This window comes from Neopelma chrysocephalum, unplaced genomic scaffold (genome assembly GCF_003984885.1).
Source record: "Neopelma chrysocephalum unplaced genomic scaffold, ASM398488v2 Primary Assembly neopelma1_147, whole genome shotgun sequence".
NCBI lineage: Eukaryota > Metazoa > Chordata > Aves > Passeriformes > Pipridae > Neopelma > Neopelma chrysocephalum.
Window position 1 is genome coordinate 5,728,668 of NW_020897809.1, and position 24,655 is coordinate 5,753,322.

The 24,655-nt window shown below is 57.7% G+C and overlaps 1 protein-coding gene across 1 annotated transcript in view; it reads left to right on the forward strand.

Moving 5' to 3' along the window:
* Positions 1-6: 6 nt before the first annotated feature.
* Positions 7-24,655, forward strand: part of CELSR3 (cadherin EGF LAG seven-pass G-type receptor 3) — a 31,557-nt gene continuing 6,908 nt past the window's right edge. Inside the window, exons 1-27 of the mRNA XM_027700948.1 lie at positions 7-2,655; positions 8,729-9,361; positions 10,913-11,135; positions 11,498-11,613; positions 12,003-12,091; positions 12,472-12,629; positions 12,831-12,994; positions 13,454-13,579; positions 13,756-13,925; positions 14,134-14,319; positions 14,467-14,577; positions 14,833-15,001; positions 15,254-15,395; positions 15,564-15,684; positions 16,003-16,186; positions 16,280-16,381; positions 18,585-18,679; positions 19,390-19,599; positions 20,073-20,256; positions 20,758-20,907; positions 21,188-21,368; positions 21,672-21,839; positions 22,267-22,393; positions 22,561-22,767; positions 22,873-23,047; positions 23,586-23,698; positions 24,008-24,087. Of these exons, the coding sequence (XP_027556749.1) occupies positions 9-2,655; positions 8,729-9,361; positions 10,913-11,135; positions 11,498-11,613; positions 12,003-12,091; positions 12,472-12,629; positions 12,831-12,994; positions 13,454-13,579; positions 13,756-13,925; positions 14,134-14,319; positions 14,467-14,577; positions 14,833-15,001; positions 15,254-15,395; positions 15,564-15,684; positions 16,003-16,186; positions 16,280-16,381; positions 18,585-18,679; positions 19,390-19,599; positions 20,073-20,256; positions 20,758-20,907; positions 21,188-21,368; positions 21,672-21,839; positions 22,267-22,393; positions 22,561-22,767; positions 22,873-23,047; positions 23,586-23,698; positions 24,008-24,087 (7,031 nt within the window). The 5' untranslated portion in view covers positions 7-8. The remainder of the gene's footprint in view (positions 2,656-8,728; positions 9,362-10,912; positions 11,136-11,497; positions 11,614-12,002; positions 12,092-12,471; positions 12,630-12,830; positions 12,995-13,453; positions 13,580-13,755; positions 13,926-14,133; positions 14,320-14,466; positions 14,578-14,832; positions 15,002-15,253; positions 15,396-15,563; positions 15,685-16,002; positions 16,187-16,279; positions 16,382-18,584; positions 18,680-19,389; positions 19,600-20,072; positions 20,257-20,757; positions 20,908-21,187; positions 21,369-21,671; positions 21,840-22,266; positions 22,394-22,560; positions 22,768-22,872; positions 23,048-23,585; positions 23,699-24,007; positions 24,088-24,655) is intronic.

Consider the following 24,655-nt stretch of genomic DNA (forward strand, 5'->3'; position numbering starts at 1 on the left):
TGTACTCCATGGACGCGCTGATGAACAGCCGCTCGCGGGAGCTCTTCAGCATCGACCCGCGGGCCGGGCTCATCTCCACCACCCAGGCCCTGGACCGCGAGAGCATGGACCTGCACTACTTCCGAGTGACGGCCACCGACCACGGGGTGCCCCGGCTCTCCGCCACCACCATGGTGGCCATCGCTGTGGCCGACCGCAACGACCACGACCCCGTCTTCGAGCAGGGCGAGTATCGGGAAACCATCCGGGAGAACGTGGAGGAGGGATATCCCATCCTGCAGCTGCGGGCCACGGACGTCGACTCCCCGCCCAACGCCAACATCCGCTACCGCTTTGTCAATGAACGGGCTGCCCATGATGTCTTTGAGATTGACCCCCGCTCCGGCCTCATCACCACCAGCGGGCCTGTGGACAGGGAGAAGATGGAGAGGTACTCCCTCGTGGTGGAAGCCAACGACCAGGGAAGGGAGCCGGGGCCCCGCTCTGCCACGGTCAAGGTCTACATCACAGTCCTTGATGAGAACGACAACATCCCTCAGTTCAGTGAGAAACGCTACATTGTCCAAGTGAGGGAGGACATACGGCCCCACACCGAGATCTTGCGTGTCACTGCCACGGACCTGGACAAGGACAACAACGCGCTGGTACACTACAACATTATCAGTGGGAACAGCCGGGGCCAATTCTCCATCGACAGTGTCACTGGGGAGATACAGGTGGTGGCCCCGCTGGATTTTGAGGTGGAGCGGGAGTATGCCCTGAGGATCCGGGCACAGGACGCGGGGCGTCCTCCCCTTTCTAACAACACTGGCATGGCCAGTATCCAGGTGGTGGACATCAACGACCATGCCCCCATTTTTGTCAGCACCCCTTTTCAAATCTCTGTCCTGGAGAATGCTCCCCTCGGCCACTCTGTCATCCACATCCAGGCCGTGGATGCGGACTACGGGGAGAACTCACGCCTGGAGTACAAACTGACAGGGGTCTCTGCTGACACACCCTTTGTGGTGAACAGTGCCACGGGGTGGATCACAGTCAGTGGGCCCTTGGACCGGGAGTCAGTCGAGCACTATTTTTTTGGAGTAGAGGCTCGTGACCATGGCTCTCCGTCTTTATCCGCCTCGGCCAGCGTCACCATCACTGTCATGGATGTCAATGACAACCGCCCCGAGTTTACCCAGAAGGAGTACTTCATCCGCCTGAACGAGGATGCAGCTGTGGGAACCAGCGTCCTCAGCGTCACAGCAATCGACCGGGATGTGAACAGTGCCATCACCTACCAGATCACGGGAGGCAACACAAGGAACCGCTTCTCCATCAGCACCCAAGGTGGGATAGGGCTCATCACTCTGTCTCTGCCACTGGACTACAAGCAGGAGAGGCGCTACGTGCTCACCGTGACAGCCTCTGATCGCACCCTGCGTGACAACTGCCACGTTCACATCAATATCACCGATGCCAACACCCACCGGCCTGTGTTCCAGAGTGCCCACTACTCTGTGAGCATCAACGAGGACCGGCCTGTGGGCAGCACCGTGGTGGTGATCAGCGCCACAGATGATGACGTGGGGGAAAATGCCCGCATCACGTACTACCTGGAAGACAACGTCCCTCAGTTTCGCATTGATCCAGACTCTGGGGCCATCACTCTCCAGGCAGAACTGGACTATGAGGACCAGGTCACGTACACGTTGGCTATCACTGCCAAGGACAACGGGATCCCCCAGAAAGCGGACACCACGTATGTTGAAATCATGGTGAATGACGTTAATGACAATGCCCCCCAGTTTGTCAGCCCTCATTACCAGGGCGTGATCTCTGAGGATGCACCTCCCTTCACCAGCGTGCTCCAGATCTCTGCCACTGACCGGGATGCTCACACCAACGGGCGAGTGCAGTACACCTTCCAGAACGGGGAGGATGGAGATGGAGACTTCACGATAGAGCCCACCTCAGGGATCATTCGCACTGTCCGCAGGCTGGACCGAGAGAACGTTCCCGTCTACGAACTGACTGCGTATGCTGTGGACAGGGGCATCCCTCCTCAGCGAACTCCCGTCCACATCCAGGTCACCATTCAGGATGTGAATGACAATGCCCCTGTCTTTCCCGCTGAAGAGTTTGAGGTCTTGGTAAAGGAAAACAGCATTGTAGGCTCTGTGGTGGCCCAAATCACAGCTGTTGACCCAGATGAGGGACCCAATGCCCAGATCATGTACCAAATTGTGGAGGGCAACATCCCCGAGATATTCCAGATGGACATCTTTTCTGGGGAGCTCACAGCCTTGATAGACTTGGATTACGAGACAAAACCTGAGTACGTGATTGTAGTGCAGGCCACCTCTGCCCCTCTGGTCAGCAGAGCCACAGTCCACATCAAACTCATTGACCAGAATGACAACAGCCCTGTTCTCAAGAACTTCCAAATCCTGTTCAATAACTACGTGTCCAATAAGTCCAACACGTTCCCCTCAGGGATCATAGGGAAGGTCCCAGCGTATGACCCAGATGCATCTGACCGCCTCTTCTACACCTTTGAGCGGGGAAATGAACTGCACTTGTTGATTGTAAATCAATCGAGCGGGGAGCTGAGGCTGAGCCGTAAGCTGGATAACAACCGTCCACTTGTGGCCTCCATGCTGGTGACTGTCACAGGTAGGGAGTTAAAAATCATTAAACCTTCAATGCAGTACCTTGGGGGAGCTCCATGCAGTCCCCCTCGGGGAGCCCATTCTGTGTCGGGGACGGGTTGGGCACTAGCAACAAGGTTGGGATTGGGAGTCCGTTCTAGTCAGGGAATACTATTGGAGTGGTGGGAAGGGTGGGAGTCAGGGGCAGGATGCTGGGGAGTGCTCTGTAAAGGGGCTGAGGCTGGAGATGGTCTGCAAGAACAAAGCATCATTACTCAGGTGCGGGGATCGCTTGTAGCTGCGAGTGAGGCACCTTTGGAGGTGCTGTGGCCAGCCAGGCTGTGTTGTGTGCAATAGGGTGCTGGCCAGGCAGGCAGACAGTTCCCAGGAGGGCCAAGCTGCTGGCCCAGGGGCTGGTACACTGCTTTGCTCCCAAGCCTGGGTGGTTCTCTCTGCTGGGACTGAGTGCTCCTCCGACTTTGTGTGGGAGGGAGGGACTGAACTCAGTGTGGAGGGAATCCTCTTAAAAATACCTATCTGCTGGTAGCAAACGGTTCAGTCTCGATTCTGGCTGTGGCACCTGCCCACACCTGCACTTCTAAAGCCTGGTACTACCTTTCTGTGGCCAACTTAGTGTTGCCAGGGACAGCTGTGACAAACCTGAGCGCAGTGCTCAGAACTCTTGCATAGTGTGTGTTGTCGGAGTATCCAAATGCAGATGCTAGTGGTAGCTGCCGGGGTGGCTTTGTGGAGTGTTGGGGTCCCCTCTAGCCCAGCTGAGGACAGGGCAAAGATGGACCTAGGGCATTGCCCATCAGCAAGTGAGGTTTGGACCTGAAGCTCCCAGAGTCTGATGTTTGCCTTCACCATCAGCCTTTCTTTGCTGGCAGATGCGTGATCAGAAATGGAGGCATCTGTCCATCGCTGAACTGTGGAGTGGCTCTGGGGGAGGGAGGGCAACAGCCCTCTCTGGAGGGGCCAAGCACCGAGTTGCCAGGAGTGCCTGGGGAGCCGTACACTAAATCATGATACTCCCCCGACCATCGGTTACCAGGTGCCCTCCCTTTTACCTCTCTCTGTCCAGCTTATTCAGTGAGAGGAGGATCTTTTTCAAAAGATGGAGCGAGGGCTTTAAGAGGAGACCTGTTCAAGGCAATCCTGCATGGGCAGCACCAGCCGGGCGGTGGGCTGGGGCTCTGTGGGGGCTAATTGTAGCCGCAGGGCTGGCCGAGAGCGGGTGCAGGCGCACACATGCCCGTCACTGGAGATGGGGGGTGGTTTTGACCTTTCCAGCTTCTGCCCCAGTGTATTTATGCAAGCCCTGCCTCCTCACACACTTAACCCTGCACAAAGGCAGGAGACAATCACATCCCGAAGTCCTGTATCGAGCCGCCTCGCGGCAAGGGGGCCCTTGCAATTAGAATGTCGTCATCTTCCAGTGGGAAGGGAGAATGGGAGAGGTGTGCTCATGAAGGAAGGGGGAAGATGGAAGGGGAAGAGCTGTTTCGGGGAGGGAAGAGAAACACTGGAAAACAGGCCTTTTGTTGGCTTTGGTATTGGCTGTGGAGGTGGAAGTCTGGTTTGGTTTTTCTGTCTTTGTTGTTGGAAGCCCCCCGCCCAGCTGGCAGCTCTGTCAGCCCCATGCTGTCGCTGTCTGCAGAGGGAGGGTGGGTTTACAGAGCTGGCAGCCAGGACATTCAGACCTGGCTGCATTGTTTGCCCTGGGCACAGCACCATGTCGGAGCACCTTCCTGCTGCTGGAAGGCAGCAGTAGCACCTAGGTGGGTACCCCGAGGTCAGCATCCAAGGAGGGAGTGGCTTCCCTGCCTGCCTGTGAGCTTTATCACCCCTTTGGGGGAGGCTGGATCCCCCTAAAACACAGGGCAAGGGCCCTTCTGCCTGCCTGCCTACAAGCTGTGTGTATCCTTAGCTCAGTCCCTTGTAGGAGACAGGGAAGACTTAGGCCATCACAAACCAGTGCCTTTTCAGTGGGACTGACAACCCCAAAACTGACCCCAGCTTCTCACAGGTGTGTGGACACCTATGGCTGCTAAAATCTACTCTTGACCGCTGAGGATGCAGGACAGCAAGGTGGAGGGGCTGTATCCATGGCCAGCACTACTGTGTGAAATCGGGACAGTGTAGGAGACTGACATCATGTTGACTTTAAACCATTTCAGACTAGTTTCTCTGGGCCTGGTGGCAAGGGTGGAGGCTCAGCTGGGGGACAGTGACATTATTCCTCTGTGCTGGGTGACAGGAGCCTGATTTACTTCCAAGATCTCTTAACTGGTAAAGTATCATCAAAATGTTGAAAGGTCTGCCAAAGCCCTTCAGCAGTGGTGAGGAATGTTCACCATACCCATACTCATCTCCTTCTTTCCTGACTTCTCCCTTTGGACATGTTTTACTGCTCCTCAGCTGCAAACGTGAAAGTCACCCTGTCTGTCCCCGGAACGCCCTCGCTGTCCCTAGGGTGGCCACTGCAGGCAGAGTGGTGGCTTTCGCTCTCTTGGACACTGTCTCTGCCACTCAGAACAGGACAGGCAGTGATACACTGGAGCCTATTGGTGAGCTTCTGGTCCCCACAAGTGAGGGACAGGGGAGGTTGTTTGAGCTGAGCTGTCTTCTTCCCGATCCCTGGAGCTCCCTGAGAGGTTGAAGGCCAAACCATTTGCTGTAGGGGAAGGGGAACCTCTGCTAGTGACTCGGTGGCTCTTGGGGTGGGAGTGTTGGCTGGAGTCCATGCCTCATGCCGCACAGCAGGCTGAGATGTTGCCCGGGGATCCGGGGAGCCACTGGCAGCACAAAGGAACAGGAGAGATGGGCTCTCACTCTGGCAGACCCAGGAGGGCAGTGGTTGGCAGACCTGCTCCCTGCAAAAGGTTTCTAGTAGAAGCCTAGATGTCCATTCCCAGACTGACAGTGCAGCTTCCCAGGAGGAGTCTGCTGTCCATCCTGCTCTCCAGACAGAGCTCTTCTTTCTTTAGCTTTGGTGCTTTTGAAGCTGGTAATTGTCAGTCTTGAAGTGCAAACACGATGCTGCCCAGCACGGGGGTTAGAGCCCCTTGTCCCTTTTCCCTGCTCCATTCCCTGTAGCCATGTTTCTAGGACTCCTCACTCTGCTGCATGAATATTCACCAGGCACCAGCTCTCCAGCCACAGGATTTAATCAGAAAGGCTGAGCATTCGTGATTAAAATGCCTCCCATGGGGGGTCAGTGCCTCCAGCCAGCTTTGGGCTTTCTTCTGGTTGCCTTTTTTTTTGCTTTCCCCATTTGCAGTGGGTCAGTCTCTTAACCATCTGCTTCTCCTTGCATGGAGCTGAGGTTGGAGGCAGCCCTGGGTGTGATGCTGAGGTGGGACAGTGTGTAATGAGGAGCTTACTGAGGAGGGCTGTGGGGCTGGAGCTGGCTCCACATTGCTGTGGGGAAATGGGAAGGGGGTGCTTGGCTTTCCTGCCATGGGCTGGGCAATGCCAAAGGCATCAGGCACCCTGCAGCCCACCTTCTTCTCCAGGCACAGCCTCCTTGCTCCTGGGAGGCATTGCTAGCCCCTGGCCTGCCCCAGGACTCGGCATCATGTCAGCCAAGGCCTAATAACAGCCATAAATCAGGCAGATGTCTGCCTGCCTATTGCTGGGCACTGAGCAGCCCTTGGGGAGAGAGAGAGCTGTCCCCAGGGCCTCATGGCTGCTTCCGGGTGAACTATGAGCCGAAGAGAGGAGGGGGAAGGGAGCTGGGCTCAGGCTGAGCTCACCCTTGCCTTGGCCAGAGAGGCAAACTGTGAGGAGGGGACAAAGGGAGAGGAGGGGGGAGCTGGGACATGACCCAGCTGTGTGCTGAGAAGGAAGCTGGTGACAAAGTGGTGGCATCCCAGGGTGCTGCCTCACCAAGTGGCCCCTCAGGGAGGGATGCCAGGCTGATGGTGGGTTGGGGAGCATCTTATGCCAAGTGCCACTGAGTCAGGCTTGTGGCTTTCCTCTCTCTCCTGCCTCTCAAGGTCTGGGTGATCTTGGCACCCCATGAGCCTCTTGCAAAGAGAAGGTGCCTTGGGGGATGCAGGTGATGATGCCAGTTCCTTGCCCTGAACCCAGGCAGGTCTAAATCCGCTGGCATGTCCAGCCAGGTGCCAGACGGAGCCGTTTAGTAACTGCTGCTCGTGCTGCCCTCCATGTCAGAGCTGGCAGGGTGTCACACAGAGGGGTGGTTTCTCACCTTGCTTCCATGTGGGGTGGGAGCAGTTTGATTTCAGAGAGAAGCAACCCCCCCTTTCCTGCAGGAGATTAGCTCCTGGGTGACTGTACTGGCACGCTGCTCCCCCAGCCTGGAGCGAGCCTTATCTCCAGAGCAGCAGTCCCGGTGTGCAGGCTGGTGCTTACGCGGGAATTTGCAGGGTCGCCAGAAAGCTTTCACCTTCTGAAGAGCAGAAGAGAGAGGCGGGAAGAAAGGGAGACGTTACAATCTTTAAATCCTCCTGCGCTGCAAACTTCAAACAGGGCTGAGGGAAATCAAAAGGCTTTGCGGGGCAGCAGCCATTGGAAGAGGGGAACAGTAAAGGCACCTTTGCACATGAGACTTGGAGCTGGGACGTGGGTGGGGGGACGGGTGGCTGACATTTGCACTCCTGGTCCTTGTTGGGACTGGGGCTGACCAGGGTGCCAGGAAACCTGCTGCCTTTTGTGCCTCCGTGTGCTGGGTTGGAGGAGGTGAAGCACGTAGGGGATGTTGCAGCAAGGCTTGGGATCCAGGATTAGTCCTGGTAGTCACTATTGAGATGTGCTGATGTGAGTGTTGTCTTGGTATGATGATGGAGAGCCAGGTTTCCAAGGAAATGTGGGGGTTTAGGGCTCTCAGGTGGATGTGGGGTGGGAGATGGGAACAACAGGTGACAGCTATGTGCTGCTGATGCCCGTGGGGCACCAGCTTTGGGGTGCTGTCAATGGGCTGGAAGATGGATTGCCTCATTTCAGGAGCAGCGAGGTTCCTGATGAGCCTCATTGAACATTTCTGGGGCCACAGAGGTTGGTGCAGTCCTTGCTTTGCTATGCTGAAGGCTGGCTCTGCCTGCCAGAGCCTGTGCTGGGGCTGGAGGGCCCAGAAGAAGCAGAACAGGAGAAAGGAGGCGTCCTGGGGGCAGCAGACAGGCTTCTCCCTGCTGTGTGTCTGGCAAAAGCTTCTAGCAGAGGTGTCCGGGGTGGCCTGATGGGGGGGACATATGACCCTCCAAGGTAGGAGGTCTTTTGGGTTGCTGGGAGCTGGGTAGGTGGGGTGAGACAGGTGCCCCTGATCGCAGAACTGCTGGGGTGGGAGCTTTGCCATTGCCCGTTTGGGCTGTGCTGTGTTGCCTGTGCCCCTGCAGCCTGAGCTGCTGCCTGTGAGTGCACCTGGCGTGGGGCGGGTGAGCTGCTGCTGCTGGCCAAGGTCCTGGGAGAGAGCAGGCAGGCACGCCCCAGTGTCTGCATGCTCCTGTGCTCCTGCCTGGGAGATTGCAGGGTCCCAAAGGGAGGGAGTTTGTTTCCAAGGAAAATAGAGATTAAAGGGAATTAAACAAACCGGAGATGGACCGAGGGAGGAAGAGATGTGGAGCAGATGGTGGGAAGGGGGGAAGCAGGGAGACCAGCACAAAAGCCTGGGAGAGCCTGGAGGAGAGAGGAAGGAAACGGAAGGAGGAGAGCAGAGCAGAGTGCAGGGAAAAGCGTGGGGGAGGCAGACAGAGCACAGCAGGGAAGCAAAACACCCCAGGCCCTGGCATCGGCTTCTGTGTTTGCCAAACCTCCTGCTGGGACTTCCTTCTGTTCCTGAGCACCTTTGTTCCTCAGAGCTCAGTTTGCTGCCGAGATTGAGGACAGGGAGAAAACCTGAGAGTTCTCTCAGTGGAGAGGCTGATGGGAGGGAGAAGGTGCAGCCACATCGGCCACTCCCCCTCCAGCCCAGGTGGCACCCTGCTGGCCTCTGGGGCTGTGGCTCCAGGCTTTCTCAACCGAGGACTCAGACCTGTTGAGGGCCACACTGGGGTGCAGATCTCTGCTCTGGGGTGGGAGGGAGGAAACCCTCCAAGCGGCAGAAACCTGCAGTGTGTCCCTGTTCCCTCCAACAGATGGGATCCACAGTGTGACGGCCCAGTGCGTCCTGCGGGTGATCATCATCACGGAGGACATGCTGGCCAACAGCATTACGGTGCGGCTGGAGAACATGTGGCAGGAGCGGTTCCTCTCCCCGCTGCTGTCCACCTTCCTGGAAGGGGTGGCCACCGTGCTTGCGACACCCAAGGAGGACATCTTCATCTTCAACATCCAGAACGACACGGACGTGGGCGGCACGGTGCTCAACGTCAGCTTCTCGGCCCTGGCGCCGCGGGGCGGGCGCTACTTCAGCTCGGAGGAGCTGCAGGAGCAGCTGTACATGAAGCGCATGGTGCTGACGGGCGCCTCCATGCTGGAGGTGCTGCCCTTCGACGACAACGTCTGCCTGCGGGAGCCCTGCCAGAACTACATGAAGTGCATCTCCGTCCTCAAGTTTGACAGCTCGGCCCCCTTCATCGCCTCCCCCTCCACCCTCTTCAGGCCCATCCACCCCATCACTGGCCTGCGGTGCCGCTGCCCGCAGGGCTTCACCGGGGACTACTGTGAGACAGAGATCAACCTCTGCTACTCCAACCCCTGCCTGAATGGTGGGATCTGCACCCACAAGGAGGGGGGATACACCTGCGTTTGTCGCCAGCACTTCAGCGGTGAGTGCTGAGCCTGGGGACTGTGGGGGGACAGGTGGGTGGGTCCCTTGGTGTTGCTGTCACCATGGCGGGGTGCTCTTCGCAGGAGGGCAGCAAGTGTCAGAGCCCAGCTCTCTGTGTTTCCATGGTGCTGGATGTGCAGGGCTGAGGTTGCCATAGAAATCTGTCTTGTTGGGAGGTGGCATGAAAGGCTCTTGGGGAGCCTGGCCATCATCTCCCAGCATTTTTCACAGAGCAGGAGGACTAAGCTGGACTGTGTTAGACTGGGGCACAGGAGGCTTCTTGGCCATCCTCCATGCTAGCAGGCTCTGGGACTATCTGAGCTGCTGGTGTCTGCCTGTGCTTCATCTGGTCTGGCAGAGGTGTGGAGCCCTCACTGGCCCCATGTGCAGTGGGTAAGCTGCTGCCCACCCAGAACAGAAGGGGAGGCTGGACCTTGCTGCCCCACCAGGTAGGATCCGATCCAGGCAGATCTGGTGCTAGCTGTGGGGGACGAATTTCCAGTCCAACCAGTGTCTTGCTGCCACAAGTCACCAGCAGGCTGTGGAGACCCATGTCTGGCAACTGTGGGTAAGGGAAGGTGGCCTGTGGCTACTGAGGAGGGATCCCCTGCCTTGCCCTTGCTGCTGGGAGGGAGCGTGGCAGCAGATGGCTGCCTCAGAGCTGCTCTCCTGTTGGTGGCTCCTGGTGAGATAAGCAGAGTCAGTGGTAATTAACCCCTAGCATTTGAAGCGTGAACAGCCATTAGCAGAAGGGTTAATGAGCTCATTTCCCTGTCACTTCATGCTGTCTCCTCATCCTCCTTGCATGCCACAGAGCAAGTAATGGGAGCAGTGCCGGGGGTGTAGGACTGCAGCTGAGTGGTTCCCTGTGTGCTGTGGGGATAGCATGGGAAAAGGGGCTGGCCGGACCCCCTGCACTTGCACTGCTGAGCTGGCATGAGGCATCCCTGTTACCCATGGCAGCAAGGTGCAAGGATATTTGCTGTCCCTCGTTTGACTGGCTTCCACTTGGCTTGTGCTCCTGTGTCAGAGCCTGCACAGAGGGTTCGGAGGCACCTGGCAAGGGAGCTCAGTGGCACTGGCCTGTCCCCATACCCCAGAGACAGAACTATGATGCCTTCCCAGGCCTGTGTGGTGGCAGGGACCAAGGAGGTACTCTCTCCATTACCATGACTTCTCTGGCTTGTCCTTGCCTCTTCATCCTTAGGACTGTGCAGCCCAGCTGTGGCCAGTGCCCTGCTGTCCCATTCCCATGCCATACTGGATCCAACTTGCCCCTTCAGTCAGAGCTGGCATCACATCCAGCCCAGTGGCTTGTGCTGCGGGGCTGGCAGTGGTAGCTCACTCACTGGCTACCTGTGGGGAACTACTACTGTGGGGAACACCTGGGTGACACTTGGGTTGTCATATCCTTTGTTGGCCCCCAGCTGCTCCACGAAGTCCTGTTCCTTGGCTGCCCTGCCTCAAACCCGACTGAGGTCTGCACTCCTGGGACAAGGATGGGTGGCCACTGCACCTGTGTCCCAAGGCTCTTTCCTTGCTCCCCCAGGCGAGAACTGTGAAGTGGACAGCCGCTCGGGACGGTGTGTGCCCGGCGTGTGCCGCAATGGTGGCACCTGCACCAACGCTGCCGACGGGGGCTTCCGCTGCCAGTGCCCGGCGGGCGGCTTCGAGACGCCCTTCTGCGAGGTGTCCACGCGCTCCTTCCCACCGCGATCCTTCCTCATGTTCCGGGGCCTGCGCCAGCGCTTCCACTTCACCCTTGCCCTCTCGTGAGTGCTCTCCTTCCTCCGCTGGACACCAGTGTCCCTGGTTCGCCTGGCCCTGCTCTGGTGGCTCTTGTGCACACTGGGCCAATATAGGGGCTACCTGATGGTCTCCAGACCTGTGTGTTACTGGCTTTGCTTCCCCATGGGGCTGCCGTGGCACCTTTGACCAAAGGACTCTGAATCTGCCCTAGCATCAGCTCATCCCTCCCTTCAGTGCCTCAGACTTTCCATGTTGCCAGCTCCCTGCCTCCATGCTCAGGTCTCAGTGTCCCTGTGCTGGGATGCTGGTGCATGCCACAGGAGAGCGGGGATCTCCACATGCTCCTTGCACACGCTCTGCCTTCCTGCTTCCTCCCTTGCCCCAGGTTCAGCACTGTGGAGCCCAGTGGCCTCCTGCTCTACAATGGGCGTCTGAACGAGAGGCATGACTTCCTGGCAGTGGAGATCATCCAGGGGCAGGTCCAGCTGAAATACTCCACAGGTATGCTCAGCCCTGCCTCTTGTGGGATTTGTGTCACGGGAGCTGTGAGAAGGCCTGTGCTGAGTGGGGAGAGCAGAGTCCTGCCCTGGATGGAGCCCATGCACAGGGAGGCAGGGGTGAGAGGTGTTGGTGAGCATCAGTGGATAACACAGGGGATGGGTGTGTATCTCAGGACCCTCCCCAGGCTCAGGAGTGCAAGTGCAGCAGTGCTTTGTGAGCACTAACCAGGGCAAACCCTTTTGGGGTCTCTGCTGCTGTTCTGGCCTGTTATGTCATCACAAACTTTACAAGGCCGTGGGCAGCACGGTGGGCTTGGTGCCTCAGGAAGGGCAGGCACATCTGAGGGCTGTCCAGCTTCCCTCAGCCTGCCATCATCCCTGTCTCCTCAGGAGAGTCCAGCACGGTGGTGAGCCCCTACCTGCCGGGGGGTGTGAGTGATGGGCAGTGGCACACGCTGCAGCTCCGCTACTACAACAAGGTACGTGTGGTTCTCTCTTACCACCAGTGAGTGGCTCTGGCTCTCCTGTTCTCTGAGGGAGGCTGTGGAGAGAAGGGAGAGGTGGTTTTCAGCCCTTTAGGGATGGATGCAGTGGAACAGGCAGCCGGGTGTAGGGGGAGATTGACACTCGGGACAGCACTTGGAGGCTGCAGGAATGCTCTCCATGCAGTGTCCTTGCCCATGCCCCTCTCTGGTGCTGCTTGCTGGGCTCGGCCAGCGGTGTCCCCCCTGCATTGCTGAAACCTCCAGCAATGCAGCGGTGCCTGAGTCATGCTCAGGCCTTTCCTTGCTGTTGTGTGAACCCTTGAGTGCCTGGGTCTGGGGCACATGTGCTGCTGACACCCTGCATTTGCTTTCAGCCCAAGGTCAGCACCCTGGGGGTAGTGCAGGGCCCCTCCAAGGACAAGGTGGCCATCTTGACAATAGATGAATGCGATGCCTCGGTGGCCCTGCAGTTTGGCAGCGAGATTGGGAACTACTCCTGTGCCGCAGAAGGTGTGCAGACCAGCTCGAAGAAGTGAGTTCCTTGGAGACTGGTGGGCAATGCTGGTGGGGGGGGAGGTCCGGTCCCCTGAGGAGCCAGTTCTTCACATCTGGGACCTTGGCTGTGTGTGCCTGTCCCTGAGGATGTCTGCTTCCCAGCCCTGTGCACTGGGGAGCTGGCTGGGCCAGCCTGAGGTGCTGTAGCTCCTAACGCCCTGGGCTTCTGTTCCTGTAGGTCCCTGGATCTCACAGGTCCCTTACTCCTTGGAGGGGTCCCCAACCTTCCGGAAAACTTCCCCATCACTCACCGTGACTTTGTGGGATGCATGAGAGACCTGTATATTGACAGCAAACGCATCGACCTGGCCTCCTACATCGCCAACAACGGAACCACTGCAGGTACCAGTGCCTCTGTCTGCTCCTGCCAGCCCCTGCCCTGGGAATTGCTCAGGCAGCAGCACTGCTGGGCTGTAGCAGCATCATGGCAGCACAGCTGGAGCTGAGCAGCTTCCCACTGGGGAATGGGGCTTCCAGATCCTCCTGAATGAGCCAATGCCCACCTCAGCTAATATTCTGGGAATGTCCCCTGATCCCAAGTGCAGAGCCTGCAGAGCTGGCCTGTCTGGGAGATGCTGGATAGTCAGCCCAGCTCTACAGTGTCTTTATTCTGGCATAAGGAGTAGTGACAGCCTTGACCCTCATCGCTGAGCACACAGGGCCTGTGTGGAGAGACTAAGTGTCTGGGTTTGCCTCTCTGGCAGCCAGGGAAAAGGCTGGCAAGCTCTCCCCCTTTCCATGTGGGCTGGGGGGAGGTGGTGAGCGGGTTAATGCTGATACAGGTGACTTTGCTATCTCCAGGCTGTCACGCCAAGCACACGTTCTGCGACTCCAACCCCTGCAAGAACGGTGGCACTTGCTCTGTCAGCTGGGGAACCTACTCCTGCCTCTGTCCTGTTGGCTTCGGGGGCAAAGATTGCCACCACCGTGAGTGAGCGGGCACTGCTGGGCACAGGCAGGGTGGGTACGTGCAAGGTTGTGCTGGGGTTGCTGTGGAAGCAGAGTAAGGGATCTGTGTGAGCTGAACTAGCTCTGTTGTCTCTGCACCTAGTGCTCCCTGTGAAGTGCCCATCCCTTCTCCTCACCTCCACTTTCCTTTCCAGCCATGCACCATGCCCACTATTTCCAGGGCAATAGTGTCCTGACCTGGGACTTCAAGACAGATGTGAAGATCTCAGTGCCGTGGTACCTGGGGCTGGCGTTTCGGACACGCCAGATGGATGGGGTGCTTCTGCAGGCCCATGCAGGCCAGTACACCACCCTGCTCTGCCAGGTAGGGACACAGCCTCAGCCTCTGTTGCTGTCTGCCCCAGGAGAGCAGGGGGACACTGCTCTCCCTGCTAGCTCCATCCCAAGCAGAATGTGATTGTGGGGAGAGACATTTAGAGGGCTGGGTTTCCTCGGGTGGGGGGTAGGCAGGAAGCAGCCAGAGTTGACGCGGTCTTTGCTCACTGCTGGCGTTGCTGGTTGCCTCTCTGCAGCTGGCTGGGGGTCTGCTCTCCTTCATGGTGAGCAGGGGGTCTGGGCGCAGCACCAGCCTCCTCCTGGACCAGCTGCAGCTCAGCGATGGGAAATGGCACGACCTCCAGCTGGAGCTGCGGGACGTCCGCAGCGGGCGAGACTCGCGCTACGTCATCACCCTCACCCTGGACTTTGGGCTCTACCAGGTAGGTGCTGTTTGAGACCCCGGCACCAGGACAGGAACTGTGGGGGGTGCTTGGCAAACACAGGCCAGGCTGTGCCTCTGCACCCTCAGAGAGGGCTGGGGCAGGGCTGGTACCAGTTGCCTCATGTTACTCCCTTTCCTTCTGCAGGATACAGTGGTTGTAGGAAATGAACTACATGGCCTGAAGGTGAAACACCTGCATGTGGGGGGAGTCCTGGGCTCTGGCGAGGTGCAGAACGGGCTGAGGGGTTGCATACAGGTGAGTCCATTGCTCTGATCCTTCCTCAGTGGGTATGTTACTTGGAGGGGTGAAATCACAGGTCTGGCAGCTGCTGTCAGCATCCATACTGCTGGTGTCACTCTCCCTCTGAGCATTCAAGGCTCTGAGGTGCTGTGGGGCAGCCATAAATAGGGGTAGTGGGAATGGCTGCTGCTGGGGGTTTGTGGAGAGTAGGGGACTGGAGCCTTGTGTATCTGTCAAAGCTTCACTGTAAATTTGTCACCTGCACTGCAGGGTGTACGACTGGGTGACAGCGTCACTGGGACTGTGCTGCCCAAGCCCAGCCATGCCCTGAGAGTGGAGGCTGGCTGCAGTGTGCCAAGCCCCTGCGACTCCAACCCCTGCCCAGCCAACAGCATCTGCAAGGATGAGTGGCAGAGCTACTCCTGTGTTTGCCAGCCAGGTAGGACCTGCAGCACACTGCCACTCCTCTGCTCTCCATGCCTGCCTGATTTCTCCTCTACCCGTGACTGTCTCCTGGCCCGTGACTGCTCTCCTGTCCACCCCTTGAGCAAGTCACATCCCTGTCAGACACTCATCAATTTTCCTGGAGGGCAGAATCCCTCCTGAGCCCTCTGAGTCCACTGCTTGGTGCTCTGGCCCCTCTCAGGGGGAAGATACTTGCTTTACATGGTGGTTTCTGTCCACACCTCAGGGTACTATGGAGGGGACTGTGTGGATGTGTGTCACCTCAACCCCTGCAAGAACAAGTCTGTGTGTCGCCGCAAGCCAGGCTCCCCCCTGGGCTACGTGTGTGAGTGCAGCGGGAACTTCTTTGGGCAGTACTGTGAGCACAGGTGAGATACAGGGCACAGCCATATCCTCTGTGCCTGGCTCTATGCTGGCCTCTCATCCTGGCACCTCTCAGTGCCACCTGGCTCCTTGGAGCTGCTGAGCAGCTGGGCTGGTGGGAGGAGAAGGTCTGGGGGATTTGGCTGTAACAGTGAAGGTGTCTCTCTCCTTAGGATGGACCAGCAGTGTCCGAAGGGCTGGTGGGGGAACCCCACCTGCGGGCCCTGTAACTGTGATGTGAACAAGGGCTTTGACCCCGACTGCAATAAAACCAACGGGCAGTGCCACTGCAAGGTGAGGGGCAGCTGTGCCAATGGGAATGTGGCCTGTGGCTTGCCTGAAGCTCTGCTCATTCTTGATGCTGCTCCTTGTCCCCTCCAAAGGCTTGGCAGCTGCCCAGGCCCCGCTTTGTGTGCCAGTTCTGGGCTGGATCCCTGCTCAGCTCCTCTGTGTGGCCCTCCTGCCCCAGCATGGTGATGGTGGGGGCACTGAGGGTGCTTGCAAATCAGGAGAGCCTGTCTCTTCTCTGCTCTGGCTCCAGGGGTTCCCCAGGCACCAGCCTCAGCTGCTGTCCCAAGGGGCTCTCGGATGACTGTCCCTGTCTCCCCCCAGGACTTCCACTACCGCCCCAGAGGCAGTGACACCTGCCTGCCATGCGACTGCTACCCCGTGGGCTCCACCTCCCGCTCCTGCGACAGGGAGACAGGCCGGTGCCACTGCCGTCCTGGGGTCATCGGCCGCCAGTGCAACAGCTGTGACAGCCCTTTTGCTGAGGTGACACCCAGCGGCTGTGAGGGTGAGTGTGGGCACAGTGGGGAGCTGGTGCCGTGGGGCTCAGTGTCAGTGGCTTCCCCCTGTGACCAGCCCCTGGGGCTGCATGTCTCCACAGTGCTCTATGACGGCTGCCCCAAAAGCCTGAAGGCAGGTGTGTGGTGGCCTCAGACCAAGTTTGGCTTCTCAGCTGCAGTGCTGTGTCCCAAAGGCTCCTTAGGTGAGTGATGGACACAATGGGGAGGGGAGGGGGCAGCCTGGCTGTCCTGCCAGGGGCTGTGGCAGCCCCAGTGGTATCATTCTGTTCTTGTGATATTATTTAGCTGGACTTGTGGTCTGAGAGAAGGAATTTGGTGGAGAAAATGCCACAGCCTGGGGGAAAGCAGAGGGGGCTGGACATGGGGCTGAGGCTGGGTAAAAGCTGTGAGGTCTAGGCACATCACCCAGCCCTGAGGCTGTGCTGTTCCCTCAGCCTCAGTTCTCACCTTGTTCCTGCTGCTTTTGGGGTTCAGCGGGCTCGAGGCTGAGGTCGGGCTTGGCACAGCAGCTCAGCAGCGCGGTGCCTTTCTGCGGCTCCGCCGGCCCCATCCCCATGTGCCCTGCAAGGGAAGCAGGTGAATGTTGGGTAGGAGGCAGCATCTGGAGCTGGAGGAGGCGAAGCTGTCCTCGGTGACGGGGTGTCTGGGATGTAGGGCAGTGGGAGCCCCAGGGGACAATACAAACCCTGTCCTTCTCCAGCCGTTCGCCCCAGGAGGAGGCAGGTTCGGCTCCTAACTGTTGTCGCTTCTCTCCCCGGTTCTCTCGCCCTCGGTGCTCAGGCTTGAGGGGTGCAGGTAAGGTTGTTCCCGTCTCCTTCCCCCTGTGCTGTAAGGGCTGCGCCACACAGCTTTCCCTCCCTGCTCCCTGCCTGACACCCTGCGCGCCCCTGCACTTTCCCTTCTGCTTCTGGAGCTGCCAAGAGTCTTCCCAATGCTTTGCCTGGCCTCACTGCTCCTACACGCTCTTCCCTGCTCCCAGCACACTAACCAGCACAAACCCGGCTGCAGCTGCATGCAGCCCCTGCCACTCACTGTCCTGAGCCTGCAGTGCTGGCTCTGGGTGGGCCCATGCCCTGCTCCCTGGCTGGGATGGATGCTGGCTCTCCTGTGTGGTACCTGCTTGCTTAGGCTGGGAGGGGAAGGAGCTGGTGATGAGCAACGGTTGAATGGCTGTGGGGTGGAGGAAGGGGGAAGTTTTTAGAGTAAGGGGCAGTAGGACAGGGTCAGGAACTGATGGGCGGGCACAGCATAAGGTCCTGGTCCCTCTGCCCAGCTGGTGGGGGGAGGCACAGGGACCTGGGTGTCAGATCCTGAGCCAATCTCTGTTCTGTCCAAGAGGAAGGCCAGCAGTGTGAAGATTTCCTTGTCCTCCCTGCTCCCAGCTGCAGTGGCACTGGTCCTTGTGCTTCTGCAACTGGGAGAAAGGTGGCTGGGAGGACAGCTAGGAGGTGGAGGTGGTGAGAGGGACATGTTTATTACTGGGGCTTTTCTGAGCAGCAACTGGAGTCTCCTCCAGGCTCCCCCTCCCTGCCCTGGCCATGCTGTTGCCCTCTCCCAGCCATGGGCACTCAAGTGGGCTCCTGTGCCCTGGTGGTCTCTCCAGGAGGACCTCCTCCACAGTCCTGCTGGGTGCACTGGGGTTGCCTGTTTCCTCTTGTGTGAAGTGTTTGTAGTGGCCCAGAACACTGCTCTCTGTGTCAGCTTTAGCAGGGTTTTTGGTGATGTTGAACAGCTGATCCCACTCAGTGCTGGTGACTCCATTGCTGTGCAGTAGTGCTTGGGCCCCAGCCAGGGGTTGGGGTCTGTCACTGGATATTGAACCCACAGTGCTGGATCCTCCGCACTGGGGTCCTCCATCCCACTGCTCCATCCCCATCAACTGCAGAGGCTCATCTCTAGGGCAGGTTTGCCAGCCCACAGCAGGGCTGTTGTGCTCCTGGAGTGACTTTGCCCTGTAGAGAGAGCAGGACCTCAGCAAGCATTGCAGGCTGTCAGCCAGGGGATGCCTAGAGCTGCATAGGCTTCTGTAGCTTGGGGTGAGATGTGCCCTGAGGACATAGTCACATGCCCTGGAGCTTCTCCAGCCTGAGTCCTGCCAAGTCACTTAGTCCTTTTTGCAATTCTGTGTGATGGCACCTGGTGTGATGCAGCCCCAAAACACACAGAGGAATCCAGCTCCTGGAGGGAGGGGACAGCAGCAGCTGCAGGTTTTACAGACCAAGGGTAGAATGAATTGCACACTTGCAGGACAATGGCCTTGGGGTGTTATAGGCCCTCCCCATCACTTGCCAGTGCTGTTCTTTGGGATTAGCTGCTGCAGAGGGTCCCTGCTGGGGATGTGTATCCTGTGCTGAATTTCCAACATGCCCTTCCTTCTTGCTTCAGGTGCAGCTGTCAGACACTGCGATGAGGAAAAGGGCTGGCTGGAGCCAGATCTCTTCAACTGCACTTCACCTGCCTTCAAGGAACTATCTGTGCTGGTAATCCTCTTGGCTCTGCAGCCCTGACAGAGCATGGGCCCTCTGACAAGGGCTCACAGCCAGATTTCAAAGCACTCAGCTCTCCAGGGGTGCCTGGAGTATGGGAGGGACTTGCCACAGTGCTCAGCACCTTTTTTTTTTCTCATCTCCTGCCCCCAAACCCATCCTGTGGGAGCACTGGTCTGAGCTTAAGTTCACTTGGCTTTGTCTAATCTGAGTGTCCCCATCAGAAATGACCCGTGTCCTGCCACAGCATTTGAGAGGAAAATAAATAACCCTGAGCTGGGCTGAGTGGTTTGAAGCTGATGGGATGTCTGCTCCATGGAAGCTCTGTAGCCCCCCAGATTCTGTCAGTGACAAATCCCTTTGACATTTCCAGGCAAGTGTCTTCAAACTTGCATCTCACCTGGGCTGAATTGAAACTGAAGCCAGGAGAGTTTTCAGGGAAGTATTGCCAGGCCCTTGCCCTGTCCTTTCATCTTGGCCTCTGTTGTGTATGGCACTGTGTTAGCTGGGCCAGTGCAGCTCCTGGTATGTTGCTGGAGACTGCCAGAAGTGCTCCCTGTTCTAGTGACCACGACTGTGACTGTCAGTGGCTTGCGCCATGGCTTCAAAAATAATCTCTATGTCCAGTGGGGCCCGCAGCATCCCAGTTTCCCAGTAAGGAACCTGCTTAATTATTTAATCCCCTTTTTTCTTGCCACTGGCAGCTGGAGGGCTTGGAGAGGAACAAGACTGAGCTCAACACAATTGAAGCCAAGAAGCTGGCCCACCGGCTCCGAGCTGTGACAGACCACATGGACCACTACTTTGGCAACGACGTGCACATCGCCTTCCGCCTGCTGTCCCGCCTCATGGCCTTCGAGAGCCAGCAGCGTGGCTTCGGCCTCACAGCCACACAGGACGCCCACTTCAATGAGGTGAGTCCTTCCCCCAGATCAGTGACTTCTGATGCTGCTTCTCCTATCAGCCACCCTGAGCCTATGTTTCTGAGGGCACTGAGGATGTGGTGAGACCCCATCAGGAGCACTGGGCTCCCCAGTGCCACACAGGCAGTGGCCCACAAAAGCGAGGTCACAGGCATGGTCAGGATTGGAGCACCAGCTGGATGAAGAGAGGCAGAGACCTGGGTCTGCTCAGCCGGGGAAAGCAAAGGGAGGTCTTGTTGCTGCCTGCAAGTCCCTCATGGCAGGAGTGCCTGGAAGATGTCTCTGTAGGGCACGGGTTGATGAGCAATGAGGGTGGAGGCCCATTGTAGCAGAAAATACCTCTCTACCCCAAGCCCTTGTGCAGCAAGTTGGGCAGAGAGTACAGTGCTGCAGTCTAGGGATGTCCAGGAAGGTCCCAAAGGCAGTGCTTCCTCACCCCCTGCCCCCGTGTCTCTCCGGTGCAGAACCTGCTGCGCGCAGGCAGCTCCGTGCTGGCGCCTGAGAACCGGGAGCACTGGGCCATGCTGCCACACGGAGAGCACGGCAGCGCCAGCCTCATGGAGCAGCTGCGGGACTACTCGGGCACCTTGGCCAGCAACATGAAACTCACCTACCTCAATCCCGTTGGTGTCGTCACCCCCAACATCAGTGAGTAGGAGCTGGCTGGGGCTGGGGCTGGCTGGGATGGTGCAGAGACAGTCCTTCATTACACCTGCTTCCCTTTTTATCTCACTACATCTCAGGGAGGGTGCTGATAATGTCCGTGGTGGCTTTCAAACATGGGGAGGTGTTCATGAGAGATTTCCAGGGCCCATCCCTGCCTGGACTAGCTGACGCACCACCAAAAGCAGCAGAGCCAGGAGTGTGCTGCCCACTCCCAGTTACTTCCCAGCCTAGAGTGAAAAAGCAGCTGATCTTGGTGGCTGAAGTAGTCTGCCCTATAGCAGAGCATGGATCTGGGCTGGGAAGGAGCGCTGTGGGTGCTGAGATTTGTGTCATGTGTCATGCCCAAACACAGGACATAGCCACAACCCAACCTGTGGCTTGTGTGGTCCTTTTGCCAGCGACTTGAAACCTGAGGTGTCCTGGAGCGTGATTCTCCCCAGGTGGCCATTCTAGATCTGACTTCACTCCCTTGCTCCTCTGCAGTGCTGAGCATCGATCGCATGGAGAACCACTCCCATATCCGCCGGCGCTACCCTCGCTACCACAGCAGCCTCTTCCGGGGCCAGCCCGCCTGGGACCCCCACACCCACGTTGTGCTGCCGCTGTCTGTGCTGAGCCCACCAAAAGCTGAAGGTGAGCATGTGAGCATCACTCAAGGAACAGCTTGGGTGGGTATGGCTGGCAGGAAAGATGTACAATCACAGAATGGTTCTGGTTGGAAGGAACCTTTAAAGGCCATCTAGTTTGCAGGTATACCCTGCTGAGACCTGGCTCTGTCAGAGGTGCACAAGTCACCCCTAATAGCCTGAGCTTCTGGCTTCACCACATCCCAAAGGCTCCTGATGGCCTCGCAAGTTGTCTTCGGAGCAGCATGTGTGTATATGTGTTCTCACCACCCCCTTGTGTGCCTCAGCTGCCCCTACAGCAATGCCCACACTGGCTGGGGGTGAAGGGAACTACACTGTGGAGAGCTCCTCCCCAAGGCAGGTGCTGCCAGAGCCTGAGCCCGCTCTCACTGTGGTCATTCTCATCATGTACCGCACCCTCGGGGGGCTGCTGCCTGCGCGCTACCAGGTGGATCGTCGCAGTGTCAGGTACGTCCCCTCCCCGTTGCCCCCACAAGCACTCATGGAGAGGGGCTGGCTGGACTCTCTTCTGTTCCCTCCAGCAATTGCCAAGGGTGTCTGCAATGGTGTGGGTTTGCTTCCCAGCCAGGCAGTCCCACAGTGCTCTGCCTGTTCCCCACCCTGGCGTTGCTCTGTCCCATGTTTCCCAGCCCCTTGGTGTGGACTGGGCAGACCTGTTCTTGTGAGATGTCAGGACAGGATATCTGGGAAGTCCTCAAGCATCTGCGGATGCCATGCACAGTGATGGTAGAGCTCTGTTGCTCCTTGCAGGCTCCCCAAGAATCCTGTGATGAACTCCCCCATCGTGAGTGTGTCTGTGTTCAGCAATCACACCTTCCTGCAAGGGCCCCTGGACACCCCTCTTGTGTTGGAATTTTACCTGCTGGAGACAGCCAACAGGAGCAAACCTCTCTGTGTCCAGTGGAACCACTCCAACCCGTGAGTCGAGCATGGCTGGGCCGCTCTCTTTGAGCTGCTTTCCCCAGACACCTCCTCGTTCCCCAGGTTTCCTTGGTTGTAACAGTCTGTGTACCTGGGCAGCACTGGGGTGTGGGGGATTTCCACTCTCTCCTGGTGGGGTTCCCTGCTGGGAGGGCACAGCAGGGTCATCGAATTGTTTAGGTTGGAAAAGCCCTCTAAGACCATTGAGTCCAACTGTTAACCCTGCACTTTCCAGCCCACCACTAACCCATGTCCCTGAGTGCCACATCCACACTCTGGCTCCAGTAGTTGAGCTGTAGGAGTGCAGTTGTATCTGCTGGCAGAAGAGCCTTGCCAGTCACCCATCTTCTCTGCAGTTCCTCCCCCACACACCACACTCATCTGTCTTCTCTCCTAAGTGCACTCTGCTTTTTGGTGGCTGCAGGACCAACCCCTCTGGCTTCTGGACAGCCAGGGACTGCGAGCTTGTGTACCGAAACACCACGCACGTCCACTGCCAGTGCTCCCAGTTTGGCACCTTTGGGGTTTTGATGGACAGCTCGCACCGAGAGGTAAACTCTGCCCATGGGGCTGTGGGCAATGGTGGAGGCTGTTAAATAATAATAAACAGGCACAGGCAGAAAATTTCTTGTGGGCACAACTAGAGTTTGAGAGCTCTGCAAGCATCCTGTGTCTGCCCCTAACACCACTGTTTGCTTTTGGTTCTCTGCTGCTTCAGCAACTGGAAGGTGACCTGGAGACATTGGCAATTGTCACCTATTCCTTGGTGTCTCTCTCCTTGGTGTCTCTGCTGTTGACCTTCTCCTTCCTGACATGCCTCAAAGGCCTCAAGTCCAACACCCGTGGCATCCACTCCAACATATCAGTCACCCTCTTCTTCTCTGAGCTGCTCTTTCTCCTGGGGATCAACCGCACTGAGAACCAGGTCTGTGGTTGAACCAGCACGCCCGTGGGGGTGAGGGTGAGGTGTGGATGATGCCATTAACATTGGCACAGTGGCACCATCTCTAAGTGGCTTTTGTCTCCCCAGTTTCTTTGCACTGTGATTGCCATCCTCCTCCACTGCTTCTTCCTCTCCACCTTCGCCTGGCTCTTCGTCCAGGGTCTCCACATCTACCGCATGCAGACCGAAGCCCGCAACGTCAACTTCGGGGCCATGCGTTTCTACTATGCCATTGGCTGGGGAGTGCCTGCCATCATCACTGGTAAGAGCTGCTTGTCCTGCAGCCATGCCAAAACCATTTGTGCTGGTTCTCAGCAGCCTCCTGACCACCTGGTGTTGCCCAGCTCACCCAGTGTGGAGAGCTGAAGGTGGGTTTGCCATGGACAGCAGTGCTGGCAGCAAGCGGTGCTGGGGTGGTCAACGGGGGACCATGTATCAAGGGCTGTTTTCTTGCCTCCTGGGGAGAAGTAATTTCTCAGCACACCTCCCCATGGCTTATCCCAGGACTTGTAGTTGAGGTCTCCTGCTTTCCTAAGCCTGCATGCTTGGGTGACCCGTTGCTGACAGTGAGTGCCTGCTCAGCTGGGCTGTATCAGAGATACCTGGGGAAAAGGAAATAAAGGCCCTTGGTGCTGGGGCTCGCAGTCCTGGCTCTTTCCCTGTGGTGGGGAAGCCTGTGCACAGGGCAAGGAGCAGGGAGAGAGCCTTTTCACTGCCTTCAGTGCTGTGATGGGATTGATATGGCTTGGACAAGTCCAAGGCTTCTGGGTCTGGACCTGACCTCTCCCTTCCTCTTGCAGGGCTAGCTGTTGGCCTGGATCCTGAGGGCTATGGGAACCCTGATTTCTGCTGGATTTCCATTCATGATAAGCTGGTCTGGAGCTTTGCAGGCCCCATTACTGTCGTCATTGTGGTAAAACCCTGTCCTGTTTCACCCACAACCCTCTCCTGCCTTCCTTCTCCGCACCATGGGCACTTGCTCCTCCTTGGCTGCCCACTACCTGCCCCATTCTATGTACCCCCCTCCCTCAGTTAGAGGCCCTCTTTTTGTCCCTCCTCACTCCAGTCAAATCTGGGGGAGGCCATGGCTCGGGCATGAAGGGGAAAGGAGGGGATGTTTGCATGGACCTGGTGGACCTGGAGTCTGCCCGTGTTCTGCACTGGGGAAGTCAGGTCAGAGCCAGCCCTTGGCACAGCTTCTAATCGGTGCCAACGCTTTCAGATGAATGGGGTCATGTTCCTGCTTGTGGCCAAGATGTCCTGTTCCCCAGGCCAAAAGGAGACCAAGAAGAAATCGGTTCTGTGAGTATTAGTGGCCAAACTCCCAGCAGAGCTCCAACAGCTCATGGTTTTTAGCATTTTCAGTGACCATCCTCCTTCTTCCACCATCACAGAGGGCCCCTCTGTGCATCAGTGTCAGCCTCGCAGCCACTCTCCTCTCCCACACCTGCCAGCCACATTAACCCTTCCTAAATTTTGTCCTTTCCTCTTGTTCCTACGTCCTCATCTCCACACTGACCCACCAACTGGTCCTCCTTCACCACCTGCCCTCACAGCCACCCCACATGTCTGCTTGGATTCAACACTTCACCCTTGTCAGCTACCAGCACCTGCTTCTTCCTCTCCTACATGCTCCTGAGGACCTTTTCCCACTCCCTTCTGAGCCAGCCCTGGAACATGGTTCAGCTTTCTGTGGCTCCAAATGACCTGTGTTTACCATGTGTGATCCAGAAGGGAAGGCCTGGGAGTTGGCAGGAGCTGGACCGCTTTGCAGGGATGTGCCCACAGTGCTGGGAACGACAGGGAGGGCTGGAGAGGATCACTTTCCCCTCTGGATCTCTGTCTGTGAGCACTAGACCGTAGATTAACA